Source organism: Poecilia formosa, unplaced genomic scaffold (assembly GCF_000485575.1).
Source record: "Poecilia formosa unplaced genomic scaffold, Poecilia_formosa-5.1.2 Scaffold138, whole genome shotgun sequence".
NCBI lineage: Eukaryota > Metazoa > Chordata > Actinopteri > Cyprinodontiformes > Poeciliidae > Poecilia > Poecilia formosa.
Window position 1 is genome coordinate 1,302,591 of NW_006800077.1, and position 12,012 is coordinate 1,314,602.

Sequence of the window (12,012 nt, forward strand, 5' to 3'; positions counted from 1 at the left end):
GTAAGTTCTTCTTAAATCCATGGAAACTCAACAGTTTATAAGGTAGGTTAGCTCAGCAGGTTAGAGCACCGTGCTGGTAATGCTGGGGTCATCGGTTCAAACCCCATATGGGGCAATTAATGTGTAAGGTCCTTCAGACAATCAACTCTTCAAATAAATAAGCTTTTTTTTAGTGCGTTGATATCTCCTCAACTTTCTTTTTATACATTTTGTCACTGTACAACGACAAACCTCAATTATCTTAGTGAGATTTTATGCGCTAGACTAATACAAATGGGGAGTCTTATGTTCTTTTTTTTTTAGAAACTGGTTTTCCTCTTGCCATTTTTCCGTGTTGGGAACATTTGTGAGTAGTTGTCATTTTAAATGAGTCTACTACCCGAGTTATTGATCTCTGAAGGTCTTCCAGAGGTACAATTGGCCTTTGGCACACATCTTCCTTATTAATAATGCCATTGGAGCTCTGGAAGTATGTTTAGTGCCTTTGCCCTGCTGGAAGTTGAATCTTCACAGTCTTTCACATCTGAACAACATGATGCTGCCACCACCGTGTTCCAGCTGGGAGGTGGTGGACATAAAACATCATAGCAGTGTTCACCAGGGTTCATTAATTATCCTCAGCTCCTCACAGAACACTTGTATTTTTTTTTACAGAGATTAAATCAATTTTTCCCAGTTATTGGTTTTATGAAGACAACTGCTTGCATTTGTTTTTATTTAGGGATTTTAGAGTAAAGGGGGCTGGAGGAAAATGGTGAATACGCTGGTGCGGGTCTAGTTGAAAATGGATGACTAAAAACAGAATACATAGGGTATGGAGTAGAAATTTGCAGCTTGCTGCCACTTTGCTGATGGACACAACCCCCTCCAAACACACACATACAATCATGTTTAGCTCCCCCGCCCTCCCTCCCGTCCGCCCTCATTTGTAGAGACCAACGTTAAGCAGGGACCCACCGGGAAACGTCCTCCTGTTCTGCCGTCTGCCTTGGCTCAGATAAAGAAGCAGCTCCCCGCCCCCTGCAGAAAAGAAAAGGTGAAAAGAGGTGTGGCCGGGTCCAAAGGGGAAAAGCGTCTGAGCGAAAAACGCGGAAGAAATAAGGGTGCTATCCGAAAGTGACAGATGCGTTGAAATTTGACAGAGAAGAGGGAGGGCAAGGGGGCAACGAGTGACATAAGTATGGAGTCTGGGGGGATTCTGGGTGTTTGACTGCAGTCAGACTTTGCACAGTGTGTCCAATGTCACTTCACATTTGCATAAACACAAGATGGTGTGAGTTTTAATGTGTGTGTGTGGCGGGGTTTTGTTTTATTGGGGAGATTTTTGAATGTGCAGGAGAGACATGATGGTCGGGGAGCGCTAATTAAGTCACTGTGGGACCAAGATGGACGGCCTGGCAGTCAAACATCCTCACACACTCACATGCATACACTCCCTCAACATTCCGCCTGCTGTGTGGAGCTGCGATGTGCATCGTTTGCCACCATAATCATCTGCCATTGCTTCTCCCTTCTCTCTCTCTTTCTCTTTCTTTCTCCAGGTAAGCCGGTGATGATTATCACGGAGTACATGGAGAACGGATCGCTGGATGCATTTCTGAGGGTCAGTCATGCGTTTCTGTCCGCGCAGACTTGTGCACGGGTGTCGGTGTGTGACACGACTGTAGCGATGCCATCTTATCTCTGTAATGTCATCCGCTGAAATAACAAGTGTTGGTTCACAAACACCGACCCTAATCCTTATCCGCTTTGATCAACTCATGCTTTTCCTGACAAGGAGGTTTCACCTCTGTTTTTCAGGTTCACTACACGCGAGATGCTCGCTGATCCTAGGCAATACACAGAACATGCTGGGAAAGTAGGCTGACATTTAAAAGAGGAAAATGCAAAGACTAGTGACTGCTGCAAATACCTTCATGCATTAGACATTTTAAACAAAAACACATAACATAATCTAAAAGTAGCTCCTTTTTCTGCAACATGTCGAGTATTAAAGTTGTAACATTGCCGTTTATGATTGTCATTTTTTTGGTATTTTTTATTCCTTCACGGAATAATTCATTCAGAAACACAAGTGGCAAAGTCAGGGTATAGCAAGACTTTGTAAAATTAGGGTTACCAACACCCCTCAACGTCTCATCAAACTTGAGATGCAAGAGAAAGTTACTAGAATTTTCTTCAGTTGTACGGAGCGTGCAGTAAAACAGTGATGCTGTTGCTGTTTACTAAGAGAAGGAATTCACAGTTTTCTCATTCGTACAAGAAACAAAAGAAAGACACAAGAAAAATGTACTTGTTGGGAATGTTTCCAGTTCCTAAAACATGCCAGTCAAGAATAGTTTGGAGAATATGGCTTAAAATTAGATTTGAAACCAAGTGCTGGAAATTTTCACACCACTTGTGCTGCACATTTTGGACAATGGACCAAACTCCTGACCGTTGTCATTGTGTCATCGTCATGTCCGATAGAGTAGATGGTCTCGTGTCGTGCCACCACAAGAACCTGCCCAGTAGACCTACCCAGCAGGGTGTTCTGTATATGTATGAGATAAAGCAGAAAAAGATGATATATGTGAGTACAAAATGTTGCAGTTGTTACAATGACGCAAACCAGGTTTCCACAATTCTCAGATTTTCACATTTCAAAAACACACAAATGATCCATTTCCTCAGGTGTTTTTTGTTTCCTTTTTCTAGTGATTCAAAGTCCTGACATCTACAACAGTGGGAATTTCCTCTGTTTTTTTGCAGAAGAATGATGGTCGCTTCACAGTCATCCAGCTGGTTGGCATCCTGCGTGGCATTGCGTCAGGCATGAAGTACCTGTCAGACATGAGCTACGTTCACCGCGACTTAGCCGCTCGCAACATCCTGGTGAACAGCAACCTGGTGTGCAAGGTGTCTGACTTTGGCATGTCACGAGTGCTGGAAGACGACCCGGAGGCTGCGTACACCACCAGGGTGAGCGTGCGAGCGTGTGTCTTTTGCATCCGTGTGCCCAGCTGTGTATGCGCCGGTCACCTTATTTGTCAGCTTTAATTTATCAGCCCGGCATCCAATTACAGGGAGGCAAGATCCCCATTCGCTGGACGGCCCCAGAGGCCATCGCTTACAGGAAGTTCACCTCAGCCAGTGATGTGTGGAGTTACGGCATCGTCATGTGGGAGGTGATGTCATATGGCGAGCGACCGTACTGGGACATGAGTAATCAAGACGTAAGTCTGAGGAAACATGATTGTGTGTAACAGCTCGTAAATAACAGACAGTCTGTATTAGTTTTATCATTCCACCTTAAACATTAATTAAGATAAGAATGTGCAACACACAGCATGACCTGGTTTCTGTGACATTTGTATTCCATTTATGATAACACAGAGTTGAATTTCACTTAAACCAAAAGTTTTTTCAAGGAAAAATACATTACAAGTAATTACATTTTCTTAAAAAAAAAAAAAAAAAAAAAAAAAACTACCAGAATCCTGGGAATTAACATCAGCATCCATCTACTGTTTTGCTAGGTGATCAAGGCTATTGATGAGGGCTATCGGCTGCCTCCACCCATGGACTGCCCTGTGGCTCTCCACCAGCTCATGCTGGACTGCTGGCAGCGAGAGAGAGCCGACCGGCCAAAGTTCGGACAGATCGTCAACATGCTGGATAAGCTGATCCGCAACCCCAACACCCTGAAGAGGACCGGGGGAGAGACCGCTGTCAGGTGATGGAGCGAGACCGCAGAAAACGTGATGCTGGGATGGCGGTTTTTATAAGACTGGCTCTTTGGTCATGTTGATGCTAAAACTGGGTGTGCACACTTAAGTTCTAGCTTTACAGACAAATGATCTAAAGAGAACCCGATTTAAAGCTACAGGTTGTTGATAAGACGGGAGTCCAATTTTTAATTTGCACCGACCCATGCGAGGGACACAATAGGAACAAAGTGCTGTGGTTGAACTAGGACAAATTTGAGATTTCTGTCCAACAAATAAAACGCACACTTCACACCACCTAGTCCGACTGAGCTTGAGCTTTGTCACAAAGAAGACTGATGAAAAGCCTTTATTTTCTGGACAGCACGTCAACCACGCAATGGGGAAGCACAGTTGTTTGAGATTAAAATATGTAATTAATTATGTACTAACCACTAAACTCACATAATGCACTATGTAGTTAGTATCTGGCCACGCACGCTCACATCTACGCTTTTTATTCACATCACCATTAAACATTATCTAGCAGCATTTTGCGGCTGTTTTCCGCACAGATACCCTCCCTAATGGATTTCTCTGCATACTCGCGTTAATGGCGCTGTACATTCAGGAATGCAGCCACTCTAATGGGGGGTGGGGGGGAAGAGAGAATTACGATGTAACAGCGAGTTAGAAACAAACACGACCCTGCAGCTCCGCCGCCATTACTCTCCGGCGGCTAAAAGCGTTAAGAATGACCTGTGTGTGTTTACAGACTCGGCGCGGAGCAGCGGGAGTCTGTTTGACTTTAACGAGTGTGTGAGCGCACGCGAGCGGGTTGCGCAGACTCACAGTCATCTAAGGGGACGAGGGGAGAGCTAGGAGGGAGTCCTCATGGAATAATTAGCGGGGCTGGATCCTATAAATGAGGCCTTTTGCAGTTACGGACCGAGAAGCGTGTGCGGGTTTAAAGGGATCTCCGCACTCATTCTGTTCCCACCTAATGAGTGGAGGTGACTTAAGGGGTCCAACGTTACCTTACTTCACCTCAGCATAGTTTTTTTTTTTTTTTTTTTTTTTTTTTTTTTAATGGAAGAGAAGATCATAAAAAGGGTTAGAGAATATGGAACGGTGAGAAAGTTACCAGAGCGGGACGACAGTGAATAAGTCATTGCCTCCGTGTAGATTTTTCATGGTTGAGAGGACTGTTTCAACAGAAAGGAGAGAAGCAGCAAAAAAAAAAAAAATACAGAAGGGGTGGGCAATTCGATGATGAATATGGGAAGGTGGCCGGGGACCCAGCTGTGCTGTAAAATGCACCTTCGTGAAGGGGTTATATGTTTTGTATAAAATAAGGATTAACTAACAGTGTCGGTCACTTCAGGGAGGAACTGTGTTGAACTTGGCCTGCGTTCCGGTAGCACCCACAAGGCAGGGACGCAAACCAGAGGCGACCCTGACAGATGTGCGTTTTCCCTCAAAGCAGAACAGCTAAAGAGAAATGTAGCGTGGTGATTTTCACAGCCTGTGGGTAGTTCTCCGTCATCAGACAGGATGTAATATTCATCACACAGCAGAATGAGAGATATTTTTCATGTAGTGCTGATGTTGTACAGAGCTGAGGAGTATTTCCCCCTCACACACTTCTTCTCTCTTTAGTTTCTCGCACACTAAAATGTTTCAGATCAGCAACACAATCTTAGTGTCAGACAAAAATAAACTGAGTAAATAAAAATTTCAGTTTTCAAATCGTCATTGTCTTTATTATGGGAGTAATAATTCATCTCTGAAATACGTGTATCTTTATATTTCAAGTCAAAGTTTCAAGTCAGCTTGCAAACTCCTTTGTAAGTTATAGTTTGGATTTACGACTTGGGCAGAAGATTCAACACAGATAATAAGAACAGAGCTCGAGTGGAAGATGGTGGTATTTACTAAAATAAAAAAGGACAAAAATAAAAAGTCTTTTTTTTCTGTCTTCCACCCACTTCAGGCCCAGCACCACCCTGCTGGAGCCAGGGAGCCCTGAGGCGTCCTCCGCAGTGGGCACAGTGGAGGACTGGCTGCAGGCCATTGGCATGGAGAGATACAGTGACAACTTCACTGCAGCCGGCTACACCACTCCGGAAGCTGTGGTCCACATGACACAGGAGTGAGTACAAACGGGTGGTAACAGAGACAAAAAGGAAGGAAAAACTGGAAACAAAGAAGTAAAACTGATTAATAATAATAACTTTTTAAGTTTCTATGACTTTAAAGAGCTAGAAAAATCCATAAACATATCCCAGCAATGATCACATTTGTTGAGGAAAAAAATAATCCACACCTTTAAGACATGAAAGAACTTGATGTTCCTCATAATCCGCCTCATGTCTATACCTGTGTTTTTAATACATGAAGACATGACAAAAATGTCACGAGCTGAAGATGTTAAATTCTGCATCTTTATTTGCTTCCTACAGTCTGCTAATTGGTGACCATATAAAAAATGTCTTTTTGCTTTGTATTTAAAATATAATAGTGCTTTATAATAAATGAAGCATTGATAATTCCAACACAATTCTATATGGACTTTAATCTTTTTCTTTCTTTTTTTTTCTACCGTTAGAAAACGGTAGAAAAAAGCAAGCAAAACAGAACTAAGTTTTGCTTACTCGTAAGAAAAAAAACCTTATACAACAGAAAAACTGTTCGGCCAATTCCCAGTGATGTAAAATTCATCATCTATATATATTTTTTTAATTTTCTAAAAAAAAACAAAACATTTTTTTCCTCGTCTTTTTTTCAGGGACATGGCACGCATAGGCATCTCCTCTGCTGCGCATCAGAACAAGATCCTGACCAGCGTCCAGAGTATGCTGTCCCAAATGCAACAGATCCAAGGCAGAATGGTTCCTGTCTGAGAGGAGGAAGCAAAGGAATCAAAAAGACTTTTTTTTTTCTTACAAAAAGAAAGAAAACATAATAAAAAAAATGTTAAATATAAAGAAAAAAAGACAAATAAACTATGAAGAAATAGTTTACCTCATCAACGCACTTTAAATTGGATCTAAAAGAAAACAAGACCTTGATGATGAAGAAGAAAAAAAAAGGTGTCTAAACTGGCACTTTTTCAAAAATCTGACCTTTACCTTCCCCCTTTTTTGTTGTTTTGGAGAATGGAACACTTCTGTCTGCAGCATTTTTTTGGATTCACAGGCGGGCGGCTGAAAAAGTGCTTCCAAGAGGCCAATCTGGAGTGCCTTTAAAGGTCTGGAAGGAAGGAGGGAGGTATTGGGATCTGACATTTCTTCCTCCTCTTGGGCAAACAGCTATCTCTTGGAACTTTCCCTCTGGAATAGTCCAAGGAACAGACTTTTTGAATTTCCTGTGACTGTGTTTATAGTACATGACTTGTTTCTGCGGGACTCAAAGGCTGCCCTGGCCACCGTTATTCTCTTTCTCTCCGTCAGCTGGATCTGTTTGATATCTCTTGGAAAGTGGAGGATGCTACCTGCGAATATCTCAGAGGTTGAGGGCTGCAGTCTTTGGGGAGATGCTGTTGCAGTGAAAGCTTATTTCAAGGAGTTTTTTTTTTTTTTTGTGGTCTTGCCTCTCTTCTGACCTTGTTTTTCTCCCAGAATGCCAGATTTTGCTGCCCGCTGGGCGTTACTGAGAATGTCTTTGATCTTCCGAAGGAGACTTCCCACACCCCTGTCTTCCCAAAAAACAATCCCTCCTACACCTTCGATAAAAACACACTTTGGATTCTTCCATTTGTCTCCCATCGGAATCAAAGCCCTCACCTCGCCGCTACAGACTATTCGTAACCACTCTGAACGGACGCTTGTTCGGAACGCCTGAATTGGTTGCATAAACCGGAGGCAAGATGATGGATTTTACTTTCTCTCAAAAGGACAATGTGGATATAAATGGAAACGCAGTCATCAGCTCCAAGAAAAGAAAAGAAAAAAAGAAGAAAAAAAAACTAGAAAATATTGGAGGATTACTGAAGCTGTCATCAAGGTGAGTACTTTTCCATTCTGCTGCCCAAACCAACAAACACATAAAGAAACTGAATTAGGCTTTCCTTTGTTGTGGTGTTGAGTTTCTAATGTCATGCATGTGCAGCTACAAAGTGAGAGTCACCAGATCTCCCCCGGACCTCCCCAACACTGGCCCCTGTGCTCCAGAAGCCGTGTTAATTAACACGCAGGTTGCACCACCTCAGGCAACCGGAGCAGATCAATAGGCACTGTTCTGTGATCAGTCTGCAGGCCTGTTGCCTCTGGCATCTTAATGAGAAGAATTAATCAGAAGCTGACACCCAGTCAGCCAAACGGAGCTTTTGGAAAAGGGTTTGGAAAATTTAAAGATCCCACTACGAGGTGCAGCTGCGGTCTCGGTGTATTTTGGTGAACATCGGTGATGTCACCGTTTCTCCTCTTGCCTGTGCTCTCTTGAGAAATGTGCATTTTTTTAAATGAGTTCAGTTAATTAGGATGGTAAAATACAGATTTAGCTTACACAGCCAGTTGATTCTCTACTGAGCTCCATAAGCACTTTTCTCAAGTCGGAGCTCCAATATTATTGGATGTGTGTAAAAGATTTTTTTTTTTTTTTTTTTTTTTTTATGAAAACACCACTGTTAACCCAAAATGGCACTCTTTGCTTCGTTTCTCTAGTGGTGAGCATTTGAGATTTACTCGATGCAGATGTGCATTTTTGCCCTATTAGAGTGAGATTTTTATACTTTTTTAAAATAGAAATCGTAAAGTCTTTGTTTATTTATTAGCTATTTAAAATGCCATTTTATTATTAGTGGGATCATGAACATCTGGTGACTTTTACCAGATAACAAACTTGGCTGATTTGCAAGCTTTTTGACAAAATGAGGGACTCCTATTCAGTTTTAGTTAAAAGAACTGACAGAACACATTAAGAATAGGGAAAAAAACAATAAACCCATTAAAATGATACCTTAGGGAACAGCATGGTTTTGCTTTAAAGATGCACATGTTTGACATTTGTTCTATTTTTTTCTGTTTTGATCTACAAAAATTGACAGATGCCTCTTCTGTAAACATTTGAATCTATTGATTTTTCAATAATATATTGTATATTTATGCTGGGCAAGTAAAAGAAAACCAGATTGTTTCTAATTAAGGGAAAAACATTACTCACGAGGGCTTTAAAATTGAACTGTAAATATTATGAATATGGTCCGTGGTTTGGTGTCTGACTATTTTCTGGACCATGCAAGTTTGTATGTTATCTGTCCGTCACATCATTTCACCAGATCAGCGGATTGTGAGTTCACCAGGAAAATTCTCAAATGACGACGAGGCACAGAAAAGCACAGGAACGCACCATCTTCAATGATGTTGCGCAGCTTTTTTTAATCACCAGTGCCCTTTATTTAAACGTAATCTGACAGGAAGGGAGCAGAGAGAGCAAAGGCTCAGAGGACTGGGCACTCGCTCCAACCTCTGCGCCACCCAACAACATGGAGGACAGCTCCATGTTGTTGACGGATAAAATCCCGACGGGTAACGTCTAAAAGCTTTTACCAGTAACTTTTGGTGAACTTGGACCGACCTGCGGAGTGGCAGCTTAGTGAACCAACAGGACCTCAGTGCAGCAACATGCTCCTCATTTGGCTGAGAAAACAGCTGCAAATTTAACAACAATTTGAATCTTGTTCATCTGCTAGCATGGCGTCACACATATAAAGTTTGTCAATTTGACTCTTGTTTCAAGAATCGTCTCTAAAGCTTGTGTCTTAAATAGCTATTAGCTAACTAATTTATTTCTTCACTTTTCTCTGTGCGTATTCAAATATTTCTTCAAATTTCTTCATGAGAAACTGTTAACGACTGAACAAAAGCGTTATCACAGCTTGCCAACATATCCTGCTCCAACAGCACCAGCTCAAAGTTATCAAACACAGATGCTGTATAGCTGCCTATTTGTGTGCTTTTGATTTGTGCCAATAAATCAAGGACGCATATCGAATATCGCACACATATACTTTGCATTATCTCTGCCTGGCACTCTCTGACGCTGGACTTTTTTGGCCGGGGAGTCCAATGTGCCGTCGAGCTGCAGAGCAGCGTAGTTGGTTGGAATTAGATGCAGAGTAGAAACAGTTTACATTGAAAACCGCCGTGACTGATGCAGCTTCTCAGAACCTTCTTTTCTTTCTTTCTCCCCAGATGCTGCCGTCCATCAATAACACGGGAATCTCGGCCTCGTTTGCCACGAGTGGATATTTCTTTTTTTGCCGCTCTTCCTCCTTCTTCCTTGTCGTCCTGCTTCCTTCTCAGCCTCTCCTTTCGGGGCGTCTCCTCCACCGATGAGAAGACAAATCAATTCATGCACGCCTGGGATGTTCACCGTAGCAGCATCTCGGCTTGACAGCGTAGCCACCCCTGTGGCCATCCGGCGACGAGTTGGAGTTGCTATGAATGAATTTAACAGCTTAAAAAAAAAAAAAGACAAAAAAACAAGAAGAATGTAATATAACAGAGAAAACCTGCTTTGGTGGATAAAATACTTTTTTAATTCACTTCAATTGTGATTTTATTTGATCTCTTTGCATGTAGAGTAAATAGGGTTTAATTTGAGTGTGAGAATGAGATGTGTGCGTGTGTGTGTGTGTTCTCTGATTGACATTTGTAATTGTGTCTGTTTTCATGCCACTGTTGAGAAGGGAGGAGATAACAGAGCTGTATAGTTTTTGATATGAAAAAAAATGAAAAAGCCTGGACTATATTTTTTTTCTTTTTGTGTCATCTGTAAAAAAAAAAAAAAAGAGAGAGAGAGAGAGAACATAAGGTGTGTTGCTCACGTCATTTATGCTTTCCTCAGCAACAGCTTTTAATGAACAGCTTTTCTGGAGTGAAACCCATTTGGAGCGGCGTTGCAGTTGGACACAACCGAGACACTAAACGTCTCCAGCGCATACAAAAAGCAGATTGGAGTTTGGACTCTTCGTGCTCGTTATGAATCATGGAGGAAACACTTTCTGGATGTGAGAATGGGCGCGGTCAAAAGTGACACACCTGGACAGAACAAAGGATCAGAGGGCGAGGGAGGGGGGGAGAGGGGATGTCTAAAGAGGATTTGTTGTTTAATTTTCCGGAGTACATCATAAAGCTACAGGTTGACCACAATGGACTATATTCGTTTTCTTCCTTTTCTCTACAAACTATATACTCATGTGAATGTTTCTGAACTCTTGAGAGACGATTCATATACAGTAATAGAACACCTCCATCCTTAATAGAGCTCTGCAATCCTTTCTAATTGTTTTCCTTTTTGGGGGGGGGAGTTACTTCTTGAAAATGGACCTGCTTGGATATATGCAAGATATGCTTGGAAGGAGAAGGAAACCAGAATGTACTGTAAAATACTTTTTTCCTTTACTTAAATGTCAGATAAGTTTAAAAACAAAAAAAAAAAAAGAAAGAAAAAATTACCATAACGCAAGGGTTAATGTTTGTTATTGTATGCCTTCCGATGCCATAATGATCTAGACATGTAGATCTAACATCCTCTTGATCCTTTTTGTATTTTTTTTTCTTTTTTCGGACATTATAATTTTTTTTTTGTTGTTTTGTTTTTGTTTTTCGGTTAAGGAGCTATAGGTACATGTAACTTATGTCATTTATTTATGTCCTTTTATATCTAGTTTGTAAAATAATAGCCTAAAGTGAAGTAAATAAACGGGGTGCCAAGGTGCATTCTTATTAAAGTAGAAACTATGTGACTGACTCTGTGCCTTTTCTCTGCACACGGCCTCCGGTTCCTCATGCATTTTCATCCAATCACTAGAAACACTAGTAGTACTGTAGAGACACAATGATCAGCTAAAGATTTCCAACTTTTAGTTTTTAGAAAGTTATGTTGCACTATAGCAGTTGGCATGGAAGGCATTACTAAAACAACAGCCTCCATTTAGTAAAGAAAGAAGACACTTACCTTAAGGTGTTAGTTGGGATTTTTTGAACTTCACTTTTAAGTGAGGTGGTTTTAAGCTGCACAGTGGTGCAGTTGGTAGAGCTGTTGTCTTGCAGCAAGAAGGTCCTGGGTTCGATTCCTGGCTAGGGGTCTTTCTGCATGGAGTTTGCATGGGTTCTCTCTGGGTACTCTGGCTCTCCCCCCCCCATACAGTCCAAAAACATGACTATCAGGTTAACTGGTCTGTATAAATTATCCTTAGGTGAGCGTGTGTGTTTGTGTTGCCCTGTGACAACACAAACAACATTAAGTAACTTAGTGGGGTCAGGCATGGGTGTAAGAAAATGGATGGATGGGTTTTGAGGTATTATCTCTAATCGTTTCA

At 41.6% G+C, this 12,012-nt stretch overlaps 1 protein-coding gene across 4 annotated transcripts in view; it reads left to right on the top strand.

Moving 5' to 3' along the window:
- epha4l (eph receptor A4, like) overlaps window positions 1-11,431 on the top strand; it is a 68,761-nt gene extending 57,330 nt beyond the window's left edge. For all 4 annotated transcript variants that reach the window (XM_016676644.1, XM_016676645.1, XM_016676646.1 and 1 more), the window contains exons 12-18: window positions 1,542-1,603; window positions 2,752-2,961; window positions 3,066-3,215; window positions 3,519-3,715; window positions 5,680-5,838; window positions 6,475-7,691; window positions 9,881-11,431. In XM_016676644.1, the coding sequence (XP_016532130.1) occupies window positions 1,542-1,603; window positions 2,752-2,961; window positions 3,066-3,215; window positions 3,519-3,715; window positions 5,680-5,838; window positions 6,475-6,589 (893 nt within the window). In that variant the 3' untranslated portion in view covers window positions 6,590-7,691; window positions 9,881-11,431. The remainder of the gene's footprint in view (window positions 1-1,541; window positions 1,604-2,751; window positions 2,962-3,065; window positions 3,216-3,518; window positions 3,716-5,679; window positions 5,839-6,474; window positions 7,692-9,880) is intronic.
- Window positions 11,432-12,012: the final 581 nt, after the last annotated feature.